This window comes from Bufo gargarizans, chromosome 1 (genome assembly GCF_014858855.1).
Source record: "Bufo gargarizans isolate SCDJY-AF-19 chromosome 1, ASM1485885v1, whole genome shotgun sequence".
Classification (NCBI taxonomy): Eukaryota; Metazoa; Chordata; class Amphibia; order Anura; family Bufonidae; genus Bufo; species Bufo gargarizans.
The window spans coordinates 221,748,560-221,768,182 of record NC_058080.1 but is presented as its reverse complement, the minus strand read 5'-3'; the positions used below and the strand labels follow the sequence as shown (position 1 = coordinate 221,768,182).

The 19,623-nt window shown below is 46.0% G+C and overlaps 1 protein-coding gene across 2 annotated transcripts in view; it reads left to right on the top strand.

The window, feature by feature from the left end:
- Window positions 1-19,623, top strand: part of CFI (complement factor I) — a 54,131-nt gene that overhangs the window by 8,413 nt on the left and 26,095 nt on the right. For both annotated transcript variants that reach the window (XM_044301864.1, XM_044301856.1), the window contains exons 2-6: window positions 7,232-7,484; window positions 8,610-8,766; window positions 9,231-9,406; window positions 11,347-11,457; window positions 12,380-12,487. In XM_044301864.1, the coding sequence (XP_044157799.1) occupies window positions 7,232-7,484; window positions 8,610-8,766; window positions 9,231-9,406; window positions 11,347-11,457; window positions 12,380-12,487 (805 nt within the window). The remainder of the gene's footprint in view (window positions 1-7,231; window positions 7,485-8,609; window positions 8,767-9,230; window positions 9,407-11,346; window positions 11,458-12,379; window positions 12,488-19,623) is intronic.

The following is a 19,623-nucleotide window of genomic DNA, read 5'->3' as shown; positions in this document are numbered from 1 at the left end:
GTGGAAGCATCCATCAGTTAATAGGGCACCCTACTCCCCCAGAGATCTTACAGGCCGCAAGGAAGAGTCTCAGGGGCCATATGGACGGCACTGTGCTTGATACTTGGGGGTCTCCACCAATCTGACACTAAATATCTATCTTGAGGAAAGGTCCTCAATATTAGAATCTCGGGGAAACTCAATTAAATATTGATTACCTATCCTAAGGATAGGTCATTAATATCTGTTCAGTGGAGGTCAAACTCCTGGCACTTCTGCTATTCAGCTGTTTGAAAAGAGCCTGTATGAGCGCTGAACCTCTTCATAGTATACCAAGCGCCGTACAGAGTGCTGTGCTTGGTATTGCAACTCAGTCCCATTCATTTGATTAGGACTGTGCCACCTAAAGGCCATGTGACTGAATAATTTGATGTCGCAGGCCAAGGAAGAGACCTGCAGAGATGCCGAGAATTGAGCCCCCATGATCAGATATGCATGATCTATCCTCGGAATATTTCATCAGTATTTAAGTTCTGGGAAATCGCACAACTAGCTATACCCATCAACATCTAAAAATTCATGAAACAATGATCTGCAATATCCCACTGTGTAAGCTGAGCTACAAGGAGTTTGGTAGGTGCTCACACCGTAGAGCTGCTTCTGATATGCCAGTTTATGATGAAGAAGAAAAACTATGTAAATCAAGGTGTATTGCTGCTTCTGTAAGAAGTGACTGGAGAGGCCACTTGACTGGATGCGGAAGCCGGTGAAACTCTCACCAGATGGGACAGTGGTTGGGGTACCCTATTCTAAAGATAGGATGGGGACCCAGAGATGGATATTAACATGTTAAAGCTGAGTACTCAGGCACTGTGGGACCAACTGCTCCAACATATGGTTTTACTGCAAATCAGGGCAGTTTTCATATTGATTGTTAATGGCTGTGTGTTTTGTTACAACTTCTATGTACCTGCAAAACAGCATGATAATTGACTATGTGTAAACCCAGCCCTAAGTCGTTCTCCGGTGTGGCAACCTTGGAGAAAGAACACCTGAGGAGCGTGTATAAGTACGGAGGAGTCGAGATTGATAGCTTTCAGCCAGTTGAGCGTTCGGCTGACAGCTATCGAAGGTGTATGGTACCTTTAGAAGGAAACAGGTGCACCCTATAGTCAGCACCGGTTTGTTTCCAGTGGCTTATTCCGTAAGCTTGTGTAACACATCGATCTCCTAGACCTAAGCAAATATTTGATATAGGTAAATACATGGTTATCAGTAAAGGTTGTGAAATATCTTACTGCAATGCCGGATAAACATGTTTGTTCCTTGGAAATGTTAACTACACCAAGTCTGCAATTCAGCATAAAAAACATTTGAAACAAAACATTACAATAGAATTTAAACCACTGTGGGCAAAAGTGAGACTATGCGATGCCCAACACACGGTATGAGGGGCAATGCATGACCACAGGGATTCGCAAAGCACCAAAAAGAGAATGCCTCTCATTAAACGGTCACATAGAAAGAGCTATCACTGAAATATATATTTTATTCACATGTAATCAGACAATACATCACAAACTGTTAAAACGAGTAAAATAATGGAGATCACAACATTAGGGCTGGGGCTAAACACCACTCCTGGTCACACAACCAAATATCGATGTGTAGCGGTGCAGTCATTGAACTGCCTCGTGTCGCAGTGTGGTTCACAAGTTGCCACAACCACAATCACAGAATGTCAAAAAATACAGCATCTAAAATCCAAATTAAGACTGCTTTAAATGCGGTCCAGGGCTGCTGTCATCTTTGGTTTGAAGACCACTATGGGTAATTTAGCTTTGCATACTTTTAGAACAGTTTTTAGCTTTATAGGTTTCGCTGAGGTTTTACCGCTGTGTGTGCCGCGGCCCAGGAGGAGCGGAGCGAAGCATGAAAGCAGTAGTGGCTCTGGCTGCAGTACTTAGTACACTCAATACAGTGGCAATCCTCCTAGGGCCAAGGGAGTGACAGGAGGGCACATCCTTTCCTCCCTCGGAGCACACCACACCCTTGGTGTTAACGTTTTGTATGGGTGCAGGCCAGGGCATGTAGATGCAGAGGCCTTCATATGTTGCTTGAGTCAGTTGTAAGAAAATAAACCTCTGTCTTAACTACAGCGCAGGATGGAGCTTGTAGTTCATCCAACGGTATCAAAACTCACTTCCACACTTCCAACAATGTATGAACTTGAGCAAGGAAGGGGGTTGTAGTACTCTTTCCCATTTTCTATGAGTGGCAATATTACTCTTGCAATGGTGGCTGTAATTTCTAACTAAGGGATACAGGGTATAGGATACGGTGGGCCAAACCATGTCCAAGTGTGAAGGGTGATCTCTCTCATGTCTCTCTCATTACAGTAACGTTTTTACTGTCTGACTCCAATGTTCCGCCATGCAGATTCTGGACCTTCTAGGTTTTTTCTTTTCTCTCTTTTTTTTTTTCCTCTGGAGAACTGTAAAGTAGTGAGGCCTTTCATTTGAGTAGATAATCCTCAGAGATAATGGTTCTCTAGAACTTTGGCCTAGTGCTGTGAGGAGTGAGGCACGTCACTGCTTACTCTTCCTCTGCTAAGGCTACTTTCACACTTGCGTTCAGAGTGGATCCGCCCAGACGGATCCGCTCATATAATGCAGACAATGGGATCCGTTCAGTACGGATCCGTCTGCATTATATTGTAGAAAAAATTCTAAGTGTGAAAGTAGCTTCAGACGGATCCGTCCAGACTTTACATTGAAAGTCAATGGGGGACGGATCCGTTTGAAAATTGAGCCATATAGTGTCAAATTCAAACGGATCCGTCCCCATTGACTTCCATTTGTCGGGTTGTAATAATTCAATTAAGAATTATTAATTATGGTCATAAAAATAATTAACCATAAAAAATAAAATTTATAAAATTTGTCATAAATTCTTAAAATCATGACCTGGTGAATTGTAGACAACCTACTTGATACAATTCACATCTGAGTCCGACTATTTCCTCAGATAAATAAATTATTTTTGACGTGAGATGACGTTAATGATAAAACATGTAGTTCTACATTACACAATAATACAAAGGTATTATACAAATATGCAGATTTATTGGTTACAAGGTTATAAACATATATAAGTAAGGCTACTTTCACACTAGCGTTCGGGCGGATCCGTTCTGAACGGATCCGCCCATAATAATGCAGACGGAGGCTCCGTTCAGAACGGATCCGTCTGCATTATTTTAGCTAAAAAAAGCTAAGTGTGAAAATAGCCTAGTACGGATCCGTCCAGACTTTCAATGTAAAGTCAATGGGGGACGGATCCGCTTGAAGATTGAGCCACATTGTGGCATCTTCAAACGGATCCGTCCCCATTGACTTACATTGAAAGTCTGGACGGATCCGCACGGATCCGCACGCCTCCGAACGGCCAGGCGGACACCCGAACGCTGCAAGCAGCGTTCAGCTGTCCGCCTGTCCGTGCGGAGGCGAGCGGAGCGGAGGCTGAACGCCACCAGACTGATGCAGTCTGAGCGGATCCGCCTCCATTCAGACTGCATCAGGGCTGGACGGCTGCGTTCGGGTCCGCTCGTGAGCTCCTTCAAACGGAGCTCACGAACGGAAACCCGAACGCTAGTGTGAAAGCAGCCTAAATAAACACAATGATACATGCAAATGAATATATATATAGCGTTAATATAAAGCATTACAAGCTTAACAATACATGTGAGTGGAAATAACTTGTCACATTATAACCAAGCTATTATTAGGTTAGGATATCAAGTAGGAACATAATTTATATATTACCCTGTTCAGAGAAAGCCTCATGATATCAGGACGGGCCTGTCTAATCCTAGACATCAATATGGAATGCTAAATACATTCCACCCCCTCTAACCAACTACACGTCACATGACTTCAGGCATGGGCAAATCCATTCAAGGATATAACTTAGAAGAGATAACTGTATCCTTCCGCCCCATCCTGGACTATTTTCACACATATAACTTTGGTAAGACTATTAAGACAAATGACAGGGATATAGGATCTTGCTAGACCATATCTTAAACGGGAAGGACTTGAAATAAGTCTTTCCTGTGGGAATCCATCACTTAGCTTGGCGAAGAATGTTCTATCAATATATATATATCTAAGCAATTATTTAATGCTGTGCTAGATTATGAGTCTTGATTCTTCTGCAGGTAGAATGAAGTCTCACAATATCCTAAAACTACATCTCAATATGGAGATGATCAATTAATTACTGTATTTATTTGCCAATCTAGATGGTATAATTTCACCCACACTATCAAATTAGTCTTAATAAAATGAAATATCATTTTCTGTGTCTCTTACCAAGTCCTAGTAGAAATCTCACTTCTGCTCCTAGGAAAGCTGGGTGGTCCATCATAGCACATCTCACCATGGCTTTCATCCTGATAGACACCTCTAGAGAGCTCAACTTCTCTCTCCTATCTTTCTTGTGTGTGTCTCTGTTCTCTGTCTTCAAATTTTTGCTTTTTTCAATCTCAGTTCAGCTCTTGGCGTTTTTAGCCCTGAAATACAACTCTACAAAAACATCATGTTAATGATCCTGTGGAAAATTTTGATTAGTAATCAATATCTTTAATCATTTATTGACTTGCTATAATTATTAATTTAATGAAGCAGTTTGCTTCGTTTACTGGACATTCCTATCTCAGCGAAGTCTTAAACAACTTTTCCTTTATTCTTTATTCACTTCATGAGATAAGGAATTTACATTCAATGGAGTTGGGAGAATCTTACTCTTCCTTTCCATTAGTCTGACTGAAGAAATCAGCTCACAGCGCAGCTCTGCAACCTCTGACCTCTTCACTGACATGCATCTAAACTTAGGAATGTGCTCCTTCCCCCCTCCCATCTTTAAGATGGTGGGCAAAATTTTGGGACCTACAGCATCTGCAGGAAAACTGATTGTATACATGACACAGCTCTGAGACCCTGGGAGTATACTCTGGTCTGCTCTTACTGCAAACTACTCCTCACCCCTCCCTTAGGAGACTTTTTAAGGCAATTAGGGTTTGTTAACAGAGCTATTTAAATACAGTTTTGCGCTTTTTACTACTAAAACAATTAACAGGTTCTAGGTACTCTGTTTAAAAATAATTCACAAACAAAACTAAAATCTGAAACGATTAATCAAAGATAGATAAAAAAAACAATTCCCTCCTTGGGGGATTATCATATCTGTGGCAATTGCGAATTGTACATTAGGATCCTATAAGAAAGCATGGTTATATTAGCATACATAGCAATTAACCCGTTTAATACTGTTCTCTTATAGATTCTATTTATCAATAACATTGGGTCAGACTTTATGTATAAAGTTCCTCTATTATCCTGTAACGCCCTGAGTTACTAAACTCAACCTCCCTGTATATGGGGGTAAATCTCCAACTATGGGAGTCAACTGGCCAGGAATTAATAGGAAGGTTCCTGAGTCAAACAAAGGACTAGAACCGGACCCTGTACCGCCTAGGCTAATGAGACCTACATCTGTTCCCTATCTTGGGACAATTTACTATTAATTTCTGGCGATACAAAAACATCAATTGTGTTTAGCATAGACAAACAACTCCTGAGTTGATTTACATGTCATGCACTCGTTGCATTCGTGTAATAACACTTTACTGCAACAACTCATCTGCGGTTCTGGTATGGGCTTAACCCTTCAGTACCAGGACAATAATTTTGACGACGTGTAGACCACGCCCTTCTAAGAGTTATAAACATGATCTGGCTGTAACATTCTAATGCCAGCAACAATATACATGACAATTTATCATTAATATGTCATCTCATCAATCATATCTCGCTGGGGCCTCCATCTATGTCGGGTGTAATAATTCAATTAAGAATTATTAATTATTTTTATGACCATAATTAATAATTCTTAATTGAATTATTACACCCGACACATTGTAACTCTGGACGGATCCGCACGCCTCCGCACGGCCAGGCGGACACCCGAACGCTGCAAGCAGTGTTCAGGTGTCCGCCTGCTGAGCGGAGCGGAGGCCAAACGCTGCAAGACTGATGCATTCTGAGCGGATCCGCATCCACTCAGAATGCATTAGGGCAGTACGGATGCGTTCGGTGCTGCTTGTGAGAGCCTTTAGGGTCCATTCACACGTCCGCAAAATGGATCCGCAATTTTGCGGAACGGGTGCAGACCCATTCATTTTCAATGGGGCCGGAATGTGCTGTCCGCATCCACATTTGCGGATCCGCACTTCCGCATCCGTGCTTCCGTTTCCGCAAAAAAATAGCGGACAAGAACAGGCATATTCTATTAGTGTCGGCAATGTGCGGTCCGCAAAATGCGGAACGCACATTGCCGCTTTCCGTGTTTTGCGGATCCGTGGCTCCGTGTATCCGCAAAACAGGTTGCGGACGTGTGAATGGAGCCCTAGGAACTCACAAGCGGAGCCCCGAACGCAAGTGTGAAAGTAGCCTAACTCACAACTCATGAAGCTAGGAGCAAATCTAAATCCACATCTAACTTCCTGCAGGGGCAGAGTCAAGATTGTTAACTCTGACTGATCCATACAGAGATATGCTGGGACATTACATTGCATTTACACATTAGATAACATTATATAACAAGACCAGTTTGGTAGTACCCTGTTCTGGGGTACTGCATGTGCATAGAGGCATATACACATGTATGGATTTGTAATTATTAACCCTAGTTTGGCATATGTTTGGGAGATATGTTCATGTGTAGGAGATATGTCTATGTATGGGTATTACCAATCTAACATCTGTCAGTCGCCTTGTGCATTCTCATTTTTTATTATTCTTATCTATTTAATAAAGATCTTTTGCAGGTCATGAAGAGCACATCTGACTATGATGGCATATGATAGCAAGGGAATCACATTCACAACTCTTATATGCGGTTGAAGGAACCCTGCAGACAGGGGTGCACCTAGTCTTTCTGCTGCCTGAGGCAAAAATTGAAATGGCTCCCTACTGTTAAAGGCATACTGTGATACAAGTGAATATAGAGAGTTGCCCACTTCCACAATGGAAGCACTCATTTCTCATCGCCCTGCCACCGCCCCCGCTTGTCTCTAGGTCTCGCCGCCTCACCTGGCCTCATTGGAGGTGCACCCCTGCCTGCATAGTACACAGCATGGGAACTATAGCTAATATATTACATTTTAGTCATATCTTCTTGTCTTTTACAGGGCACCGTGCCACAGAAAACATGCTGGGATGAGAAGTACACTATCAATTCATGCCATAAAGTATTTTGTGCTCCCTGGCAGAGATGTGTGGATGGGAAATGTATTTGTAAGCTGCCTTACCAATGTCCTCGAAATATGACCATAGGGGCCTGCAGTGAAAGCAAGAAAAACTTTATAAACTACTGTCAGTTAAAGAGTGCAGAATGCACCAACCCAAAATACAGGTTTTCTTCAGCGACTCCATGCGTTGGTGGTAATATCAAAATCTCTGTTGTGTGCTAATTACTGTAGATTTCTATGTCTATGAGTCCTCCACATGATTACTGATGACTATGGGGGTTCTGTTTAAATAAGCATACTGTTAACCAGTCTATATCTGAAGTATAGCTTTCAGTGGCTAGATAGCTATGTGACAGTAAACTAAAATTAAAGGTATGTGGTACAGGCTGAAGACCTACTATGAACCACCAAGGACTAGATACTATAAAGCTTGGTCACTATTTGGATTCTCTCTGTCCAAAGCTAGACACCGGCCCCCTGGGTATTACCCTACTCACTTATTTAGTCCCCTCACTCAAATGAAGCTTAATCATAATTGTAACCATAAAAAAAAAAACACATGGCAAAGTTAGTGATTCCCTAATATAATGTTATCTGGAATTGCACTGTTTAGTGTCGTAGTCCTGTAACTGTTTGCCAGGAATTGCACACCTATGGTATAGAGCAGGAGGAGCTGAGCAGATCTGTATATAGTTTTGTGGGTAGAGATTCAATAAAACTTGTAATTTACCAGTATACATTTAAACAGGTTTTCCAAGATTTTGATACTGATGCCCTATCCGCAGTATAGGTCATCATTATCTGATCAGTGGGGGTCCGACAAACAGGACCCCCGCCGATCAGTTGTTTGAGAAGGCAGCGGCGCTCCTGTGACCACTGCTGCCTTCTCTCAGCTTACCAAGCACAACATTGTACATTGTATAGCGGCTGTGCTTGGTATCACAGCTCAGCCTCATTCCCTTCAGCTGCGACTAAGCCATGTGACCGATGAATGTGTCGTCACTCGGCCTAGGAAAAGCTGAGAGAAGGCTGTGGCGGTGCCCCGGGTGTTGGACCCCCACTGATGAGAGGATAGGTCATCAGTATTAACATCTCAGAAAAACCCTTTAAGTCTCTGACAATAGAAATGTGTGAAATATTTTCTTTCTAATTAAAAAATAATAATTAAAAGCAACCTGGATAAACCATTTTCAAACTAACATTTACATGAAGAACCGTATTAGTATGTGTACACTAAAAATAATTGACATATGACAGATGAGTTACTTCACCTACTTAATAACATAAAAACCTTACATTTATTTTGTTCATGTTTTAGACACATTTGAAACATTGTTGAAAGATGAAAATCCAACAAAACAGAAGGGTATTATAAAAATCAAATTACCCAGCCAAAAGAGTGAATTCTTTGTGTGTCCTGAAAAATGGACTATCACAGAAGCCAATGTAGCCTGCCGACAACTTCAATATTCCCAGTAAGTTACGATACAATTGTCAGTGTTAGTTTGGTTTCTAGAGAATGGCAGTTCTGAAAATGGACTACAAAATGATACTGATCAACATCAATGTATAGTGTATGATTTGATATAGGACTATATTCTTTAAGATCCTTGATGAGCAGGAAAATGCATTACAACCCCATGCAATTCCCTGCATAGCCCATGGCCAGGATGTTGAATGTGCAGCGGAGAATACAGCTGTGGCCGCTTTGTCCTCAACATTACTCGGGTTCATCTGATCCCCGCTGATCAAAAAGTGATGGCATTTCCAATGTATGGGAAAATCGATTTAAATGGGGAAAACTGTTTACCACAAAAACCGGCTTTGCACTGCACAACATGTGAATACAACCTTACTTAGCAAAAAGTGAGAAGGCCCCTGCCCAACCAGCAATAGTATATCTTCTTATAGAATATTATTGTTCAATCTTTTTTTCCAGAGGTGCTTTCAGTGAAGATTTACAGTACGATCTCTCAGAGACTGATGATAGTCAGCTGGAGTGTCTTCAGGTGACATGCCGAGGATCTGAGACCACCCTGGCGGAATGCAGTATTAAGAAGAGCACAAGTACAAGCAATATGCGAGCTGGTGTTTCATGTTATAAGGAGACACATGGTAGGTATTGAGGTCTAAATAAGGCACTCACTAACATCAGTGCTGCTCAGAAAAAAGCATGTGAATTCATGGGAAAGTTGAAAGCCACATTTCCCAGATTGAATACTGCTAATGTAACCTGAACTCAATGCATCATAGTGATTTATGATGCTGTGAGTTCCTGCTGACATGATGCTGTGAGTACGGAACACTAGACTATGATGCAGTAGGTTTGGATCAGAGGGGGTGCAGTCACCCTAGGAAATGCGGATAGTTCACTATCACAGATAGTGAACTCGCTATAATTATTCCCTTAGCTACACTAGTTACATGTAGAATTCCAGTGGTGGAGATGCAATGAATATGCGTTTAGTTAATTTATTGATTGTACCTTGAGAAATGATCATAGGGATTTTAAAGAAATCTTCCCTCCACCTCTGTGATGCATGTCTAAAAAACAGGAAAAGATTTAAGGACACTTGATATGAGCTCACAGAACAGGAGGAGTTACAAGATGAATGACATAGAATTACAACCATCGATAACTTACATAAACCAAATTTAACAATCGTCACTAGATGGCAGTAATATATACTGGTATAGTGGTTAACAGACATAACACAGTACAATTACGATGGATTCTAAATGAGAGACATAGCTGGGACAGCACAGTTTAAACAAAAAAATGGATTGTTTTAGAGTAGTACATAACTCAGCAGCAGGCCTACCTAAACACGCCCAATTCAGACCAGTCCCCTTAGTTCCCCCACACAGTAATTTTTTCTCATTACTGCCCCCCCCCCCCCCCACACACAGTAGTGATGTCTTCACAGAGTAGTTATGCCCATAATGGGCCTCTATACAGTAGTTATGCACCCATAGTGCCTCCATGCAGTAGTCATGCCCTCTCATTGGCCCACACAGTAGTCGTGCCCTCTTATTGGCCTCACACAGTCGTTATGCCCCCATAGTGTGGCTACACAGTAGTTATGCCCCCAAAGTGCTCCTACGCATTAGTTATGCCCTAATATTGCCCCCACACAGTAGTTATGCCCCCATAGTGCCCCTACACAGGTAGTGATGCCTCCAAAGTGCCCCACACAGTAGTATGCCCCCATATTTCCCCCACACAGTAGTTTTGTCCCACGCAGTAGTTATGTTGTATATAAATATATATAAAAATGTATATAGTCAAGTCACATTATTATGACCACTTCCTACTTTTGAAGTCAGGAGCATGTAGCTTATGAAGGAAGTCACGTATTGTGAGCTGGCTCGGTGGGCATATAAGGTGTGTGATATACCACTACGAATAAGCGAAGTCGAAACGTTGGAGCACCATGTGCCATTGATGTGAGAGGTTAATGTCGGCTACAAAGGTGTACGAGGGTGGACCAACACCCTACAGCGGAGCACTTCACCACCAAAATGAACCAGGGGGCTACCAGACGTGTGTCTAAAACGACACAGGCGAGAAACATTAGAGAACAAACACCCTGCAACCATTGCTGGAAAAACACAAGCTGCTAGTGGCAGTTTTATGGTCTGGGGAAGGTTTTCGTGGCATTCTCTGGGCCCACTCATCCATGTGGAAGGCACTCTCAACCGATTTGGGTATGAATCCATCCTTGCAGATCACGTACACCCATACATGCTGACTGCATATGGCTCCAGATACCTGTGGCAGGTGTGGTCAGATTAGACACTGGGTCTTACAACAGCGTGTAAATGTTATTCCTGTGGTTTTGCTGGCACAGAACCACAGAATACAGGGCAAGGACTCACACTTTTGCACAAGAGCAGCCCCTGCCTCAGTATTCTCAAGATTCTCTAGATTATCAGAATTTTAAGTTAATATTTTATGTATCAGATAGTATATACAGTTTTTTGAAAAGCCCCCACATTAAATAAAAACATACATGTATACATGTATAAGTAAATGCCCTATTGTTTTATTGCAGAATGTGGCCAAGATCAGTTCACTTGTGTCAACAAAAAATGCATTGCTCGTAATCAAACCTGTAATGGGCAAAATGACTGTGGAGACCTCAGTGATGAACTCTGCTGTACAGGTAACTATGACGTAGAAATCACATAGCATACCTATCTTCTTACATTTAATGAAGACATAAAGCTAGATAATATTAGTGGACACCTTTTTGCTATTTCTGTAACCAAGAGTCTTCTTAGTGCTCAGTTCGAAGAAACCCTGAATTTAATAGTCCTGCTTAGAACCTGTCATTACAATCAGTGGTGTCTCCAAGCACCGTCTCACATGTCACGTGTCTCATGGCACATGCATGCGACATGAATAGATAAAATAATCAGGGCACATTCATCATTAGATGGCTGGATTACAATATAGATGGATATAGACAAGAGAATACTCAGCGTTTCATTAAATCTGTAGCAAGTATCTCAGCAAATATCCGCCCTTACTAGTATGGTGATTTGGTGGTTATCACAAAGCGATTGGATTTTGAGCTCAAATCTATCCAAGGACAACATATGTATGGAGTTTGATTTTTTTCCCAGTGTTTGCGTGGGTTTCCACCAGGTACCCTCGTTTCTCCCCACAAAGGCTCCTGTGAAATTGCCTCTAGTATGTGTGAGATACAGTAGTGGTCCCAAACTGTGTACAGCAATGAGTTGGTGCTAAATAAGCAACAGAAAATACAAACCTATTAAAGGGGTATTCCAATTGTAACAAACGATTCCCTATCCACAGGGACTTCCATGATCACGAGAACAGAGCTGCAGGTCGAGCATGTGCACTGCCGCTCCACTCATCTCTATGGGAGTTCTGGAAATAGCCGAGCACTGTACTCAACTATCTTAGGAACTCCCATGGAGATAAATGGAGCGGCAGTGCATGCGCATAAGAAATACATTGTTGTGCACTGACCCTTATGTCTTATTTGCCTTATGCCGTTTTTCTATTTCAGGGTCATACATTTATAGTCCTATTTTATTTATTGTATTATGCCATTACAGAGTGCAAAGGTGCTTTTCACTGTAAGTCAGATATATGTATTCCCCTGGACTATGAGTGCAATGGTGAAGTGGACTGTATCAGTGGAGAAGATGAGGTCGGCTGCAAAGGTAAAATAAGCATATAGTCCCCAGGAACTAGAGGTACATAATTAAATCTCCTGTTTTAAGCTCGGGTTATGAGGCTTATTCATAAAAATGGTACACATACATACTGGCATAAGAAATGATTGCAGTATGCCTGCCAAAAACACTCACTGTATTGCAATAGAAGGGACTAGGATATATCACATTTTCCAAACAGTTGCAACATGGCGTACTACTGAGTTACTTAATATGGGCACTCATAGCGATGCCAAGTGCAGGCTGTGAACAGGTCAAAAGACTGTATCGGTTACAGTATGTTGGGTTAGATCCAAATTGTATGATTTAAAGTAGAAAATAAAACAAAGTCATTCCAAATCATCATGTTAAATAAATCAGTGTTTAATTTCTTGTGGCCTCGGTGACAACACACCTCAGTAATACAAAGGCACCATAGTTAGGAGCTTTAAAGAGGACCTGTCACCACAAAATGCAATGCAATCTGAAGGCACCATTGGGGTCATTTATGAGACAGGTGTAAAGTAGAACTGGCTTAGTTTGCAATAGCAACCAATCAGACTTCTCCTTTCATTTTCCAAAGGAGCTGTCAAAAATGAAAGGTGGAATTGGATTGGTTGCCATGACTAAGCCAGTTTTACTTTACAGCAGTTTGGTAAATGAACCCACATGTTTTAGAACAGGAGAAGCTGATCAATATATATTTTTGGGGGGAAAGATTCAGTAAAACTTGTAATTTATACATGTATATCTTTGCTTTTGTGCAGCCCTGTGAAAACTTATCGGTACAGGAGGGAGGAGTTATCAGTGATTAATAGCATTGTGTGTATAAGTGTGCATAGAGAGATAGCTGTCAGTCACTGAAAGCTCTTTATAGGAAGTGGAAAAAGCAGAGACATAAATGTATACTGTATTATTTGGACCATAAAACACAGAATTATAAGACGCACCAAGGATTCAGAGGAGGAAAATAGGAAAAACATAATTTTTATCAGACGTCAGATCAGACCTCCAATCCTCATCAGACCCCCAAATCAGACACCTATTCTTCATCAGACCTCAGATCAGGCCCCATAATCAGACCCCCAAGCTCCATCAGACCTCAGATTTGACCCTCAGACCCCAAGGTCCATCAGCCTCATATCAGACCCCCCAACCTCCATCAGTGTCAGATCAGTCCCCCATCAGATCCCCCAGCCTCCATCAGACTCAAATCAGACCCCATCAGCCTCAGATCAGACCCCATCAGCCTCAGATCAGACCCCATCAGCCTCAGATCAGACCCCATCAGCCTCAGATCACATGTAAAAAATAAATAAACTTACCTCACTTTCTCCAGCTGGTGCTGCCACCCACTCATGTCTCCCTGGTCTCCTTCCAGCCCACTCTGTACTGTGACCTGACGTCTCACAGCACTAGGACTTAGTGCGCACCTAGGTGCAGTATGTCCTGGTGCTGTATGCAGTCTGAACACAATGCAGAGCGGGGCCAGAAGGAAGACCAGGGAAGGTGAGTAGAGCAGCGCAGCGCTTCCCTCACCACTCACGACACCTCCCGCATGCTGATGGCCGCTTCCATACTGGATGGCTGTCATGGTCTTACCTTCTTGCTGTTCTCCTTCGTTTGACATGTGCTGGCGGCCATCTTGGTTTCTGGGTTTCTTGTAGCCTCCCACCCTGCGGCTTCTCCTTCCCACTGGGAGGAGCTGGATGCCTAGCTCATATATATAGGAGGCCTGTGGCTTCAGTTCCTTGCTTGGTCCTCCTGTGTGCACATGCTTCTAAGACTGCTGCTGCTTCTGGTTCCTGATCCTGGCCTCGTCTGACTACCCCGCTGGTTCCTGATCCTGGCTTCGTCTGACTACCCTTCTGGTTCCTGATCCTGGCTTCGTCTGACTACCCTTCTGGCTCCTGACCTCTGGCTTCGCAAGACCCTGCTCCGGTTTAGCCATCCGTTTGGACTTTTGCTTACAGCTTGATTTGCAATAAAGCCTTCTTATTTCCACGTATCTCTTGTTGTACGTCTGGTTCATGGTTCCTTGACATTAGGACCAAGCCATGAATTCTGACGGTACAGGGCCATCCTCGCTACCTACGCTGGTTGCCAGACTTGATCAGCAGGATCACCTGTTGGGTCGGTTCGCTGTGGCGTTGCAAACCCTGCTTGAACGCACGGCTCATTTCGCTTCCGTTGCCGATGGGTCGGTTGTCGCTCCTGGGCCCGCTCCTACTGCCGCTCCGGTTGTTGCGCCAGAGTCTACCCCGACACCTGTTGCTGCGCCTGCGGTGTCTCGGGGTATGACCGGTTCTGCCCCCCTTCCACAGCACTTTGGGGGAGAGCCAACTCAGTGCCGAGGTTTCCTTAACCAGGTGGGCATTTATTTCGAGTTGCTGCCACATGCCTTTCCTACTGAGAGATCAAAGGTGGGCTTCTTGATCTCGCTGCTCTCGGACAAGGCCTTGGCCTGGGCCAGCCCTTTATGGGAGAACAACAATCCGGTGGTTGCCGAGTTTTCTGGTTTTGTTGCTTCTCTTCGGAAGGTATTCGATGTGCCGGCTCGTGCTGCCTCTGCTGCGAAGCTCCTTATGTCCATCAGACAGGGTTCACGATCCGTAGCTGAATACGCCATTGAGTTTCGTACCCTGGCAGCAGAGGTGGGCTGGAATAATGAGGCTCTGGTCGCTGCTTTCTCTCATGGTCTCTCGGATGCCTTGAAGGATGAGGTTGCAGCTAAGGACCTACCAGTGGAGCTCGAGTCTCTTATTTCTTTCCTGATTGAGATTGACACCACGTCAGGCCAGATGGGCTCTGTTCTTGTCACGTTTTAATTACGTGGTCTCCTACCTACCCGTTCCAAGAACATCAGAGCGGATGCCTTATCACGGCAGTACTCCGAGCTGTCCGGGGAGGAGTCGATTCCGACTTCGGTCATACCTCCGAATCAGATCCTGGCCGCCATTCGCACCAGCCTGACCTCTCCCCTGGGTGAGCAGATTTTTGCGGCTCAATCTGGTGCTCCCTCTGGGAGACCCAACGGCAGATGTTTTGTGCCTGAGGAGTTGCGCACTCGGTTGTTGCGAACCTACCATAACTCCAAGGCCGCGGGGCATCCTGGAAAGAATCAGCTGTCCTGGGCTGTTTCACGTCTGTTCTGGTGGCCTTCTCTACGTTCCGACATCGCCGCATATGTAGCGGCATGCTCCGTTTGTGCCCAGAGTAAGTCCCCTCAGCTCTTTCCGTTGGGCCTTTTGCAACCCATAGCCACCGGGGAGCGCCCATGGTCACACCTGGGGATGGATTTCATTGTGGACCTCCCTGCATCCCGAGGCCATACGGTCATTCTCATGATTGTGGATCGGTTTTCCAAAATGTGCCACTGTGTTCCTCTCAAGAAGTTACCCTCTGCACAAGAGTTGGCCACGATTTTCGCCAGGGAGGTCTTCCGGTTGCACGGTTTGCCCAAGGAGATTGTGTCGGATCGGGGGAGTCAGTTTGTGTCCAGGTTCTGGCGCGCCTTTTGCTCCCAGTTGGGGATTCATCTCTCTTTCTCCTCGGCCTACCACCCTCAGTCCAATGGGGCCGCAGAACGATCCAATCAGGCCTTGGAGCAATTCCTTTGTTGCTATGTCTCCGATCACCAAGACAATTGGGTTGACCTCCTGCCTTGGGCTGAGTTTGCCAGGAACACGGCGGTGAACTCTTCCTCTGGGACGTCTCCCTTCATGGCCAATTATGGGTTCCTGCCGTGTTACCGGAGGTATTCTCTCCCCAGGATATTCCGGCTGTGGAGGATCACCTTTCCGTCCTACGTGCTTCTTGGGTACAGATCCAGAGGTCCCTTGAGGTCTCTGCGCAGCGCCAGAGACTCCAGGCTGATCGCAGACGAGCGCCCGCTCCTTCCTACCAGGTTGGAGACCGTGTATGGTTGTCCACCCGCAACCTCAACCTTCGAGTGCCCACTCCCAAGCTGGCGCCTCGCTTTGTTGGTCCCTTCCGAGTGCTTCGCAGGGTAAACCCGGTAGCCTATGCCCTTGCGCTTCCTCCTGGCATGCGGATCTCCAACGTGTTTCATGTCTCCCTGTTGAAGCCATTGGTGTGTAATCGTTTCACTTCCTCGGTTCCTCGGCCTCGTCCGGTCCAAGTGGGCAATCGTGAGGAGTATGAGGTGAGCAATATCCTGGACTCACGCCTGGTCCGCGGTCGGTTGCAGTTTTTGGTCCATTGGCGTGGTTATGGTCCAGAGGAGCGTTCCTGGGTTCCCTCCGCAGATGTCCATGCTCCTGCCTTGCTCCGAGCCTTCCACGCACGCTTCCCTCAGAAACCGTTCCTTACTCCGCGGAGGAGGGGCCCTTGAGGGGGAGGTACTGTCATGGTCTTACCTTCTTGCTGTTCTCCTTCGTTTGACATGTGCTGGCGGCCATCTTGGTTTCTGGGTTTCTTGTAGCCTCCCACCCTGCGGCTTCTCCTTCCCACTGGGAGGAGCTGGATGCCTAGCTCATATATATAGGAGGTCTGTGGCTTCAGTTCCTTGCTTGGTCCTCCTGTGTGCACATGCTTCTAAGACTGCTGCTGCTTCTGGTTCCTGATCCTGGCCTCGTCTGACTACCCCGCTGGTTCCTGATCCTGGCTTCGTCTGACTACCCTTCTGGTTCCTGATCCTGGCTTCGTCTGACTACCCTTCTGGCTCCTGACCTCTGGCTTCGCAAGACCCTGCTCCGGTTTAGCCATCCGTTTGGACTTTTGCTTACAGCTTGATTTGCAATAAAGCCTTCTTATTTCCACGTATCTCTTGTTGTACGTCTGGTTCATGGTTCCTTGACATTAGGACCAAGCCATGAATTCTGACGGTACAGGGCCATCCTCGCTACCTACGCTGGTTGCCAGACTTGATCAGCAGGATCACCTGTTGGGTCGGTTCGCTGTGGCGTTGCAAACCCTGCTTGAACGCACGGCTCATTTCGCTTCCGTTGCCGATGGGTCGGTTGTCGCTCCTGGGCCCGCTCCTACTGCCGCTCCGGTTGTTGCGCCAGAGTCTACCCCGACACCTGTTGCTGCGCCTGCGGTGTCTCGGGGTATGACCGGTTCTGCCCCCCTTCCACAGCGCTTTGGGGGAGAGCCAACTCAGTGCCGAGGTTTCCTTAACCAGGTGGGCATTTATTTCGAGTTGCTGCCACATGCCTTTCCTACTGAGAGATCAAAGGTGGGCTTCTTGATCTCGCTGCTCTCGGACAAGGCCTTGGCCTGGGCCAGCCCTTTATGGGAGAACAACAATCCGGTGGTTGCCGAGTTTTCTGGTTTTGTTGCTTCTCTTCGGAAGGTATTCGATGTGCCGGCTCGTGCTGCCTCTGCTGCGAAGCTCCTTATGTCCATCAGACAGGGTTCACGATCCGTAGCTGAATACGCCATTGAGTTTCGTACCCTGGCAGCAGAGGTGGGCTGGAATAATGAGGCTCTGGTCGCTGCTTTCTCTCATGGTCTCTCGGATGCCTTGAAGGATGAGGTTGCAGCTAAGGACCTACCACTGGAGCTCGAGTCTCTTATTTCTTTCCTGATTGAGATTGACACCACGTCAGGCCAGATGGGCTCTGTTCTTGTCACGTTTTAATTACGTGGTCTCCTACCTACCCGGTTCCAAGAACATCAGAGCGGATGCCTTATCACGGCAGTACTCCGAGCTGTCCGGGGAGGAGTCGATTCCGACTTCGGTCATACCTCCGAATCAGATCCTGGCCGCCATTCGCACCAGCCTGACCTCTCCCCTGGGTGAGCAGATTTTGGCGGCTCAATCTGGTGCTCCCTCTGGGAGACCCAACGGCAGATGTTTTGTGCCTGAGGAGTTGCGCACTCGGTTGTTGCGAACCTACCATAACTCCAAGGCCGCGGGGCATCCTGGAAAGAATCAGCTGTCCTGGGCTGTTTCACGTCTGTTCTGGTGGCCTTCTCTACATTCCGACATCGCCGCATATGTAGCGGCATGCTCCGTTTGTGCCCAGAGTAAGTCCCCTCGGCACCTTCCGTTGGGCCTTTTGCAACCCATAGCCACCGGGGAGCGCCCATGGTCACACCTGGGGATGGATTTCATTGTGGACCTCCCTGCATCCCGAGGCCATACGGTCATTCTCATGATTGTGGATCGGTTTTCCAAAATGTGCCACTGTGTTCCTCTCAAGAAGTTACCCTCTGCACAAGAGTTGGCCACGATTTTCGCCAGGGAGGTCTTCCGGTTGCACGGTTTGCCCAAGGAGATTGTGTCGGATCGGGGGAGTCAGTTTGTGTCCAGGTTCTGGCGCGCCTTTTGCTCCCAGTTGGGGATTCATCTCTCTTTCTCCTCGGCCTACCACCCTCAGTCCAATGGGGCCGCAGAACGATCCAATCAGGCCTTGGAGCAATTCCTTTGTTGCTATGTCTCCGATCACCAAGACAATTGGGTTGACCTCCTGCCTTGGGCTGAGTTTGCCAGGAACACGGCGGTGAACTCTTCCTCTGGGACGTCTCCCTTCATGGCCAATTATGGGTTCCTGCCGTGTTACCGGAGGTATTCTCTCCCCAGGATATTCCGGCTGTGGAGGATCACCTTTCCGTCCTACGTGCTTCTTGGGTACAGATCCAGAGGTCCCTTGAGGTCTCTGCGCAGCGCCAGAGACTCCAGGCTGATCGCAGACGAGCGCCCGCTCCTTCCTACCAGGTTGGAGACCGTGTATGGTTGTCCACCCGCAACCTCAACCTTCGAGTGCCCACTCCCAAGCTGGCGCCTCGCTTTGTTGGTCCCTTCCGAGTGCTTCGCAGGGTAAACCCGGTAGCCTATGCCCTTGCGCTTCCTCCTGGCATGCGGATCTCCAACGTGTTTCATGTCTCCCTGTTGAAGCCATTGGTGTGTAATCGTTTCACTTCCTCGGTTCCTCGGCCTCGTCCGGTCCAAGTGGGCAATCGTGAGGAGTATGAGGTGAGCAATATCCTGGACTCACGCCTGGTCCGCGGTCGGTTGCAGTTTTTGGTCCATTGGCGTGGTTATGGTCCAGAGGAGCGTTCCTGGGTTCCCTCCGCAGATGTCCATGCTCCTGCCTTGCTCCGAGCCTTCCACGCACGCTTCCCTCAGAAACCGTTCCTTACTCCGCGGAGGAGGGGCCCTTGAGGGGGAGGTACTG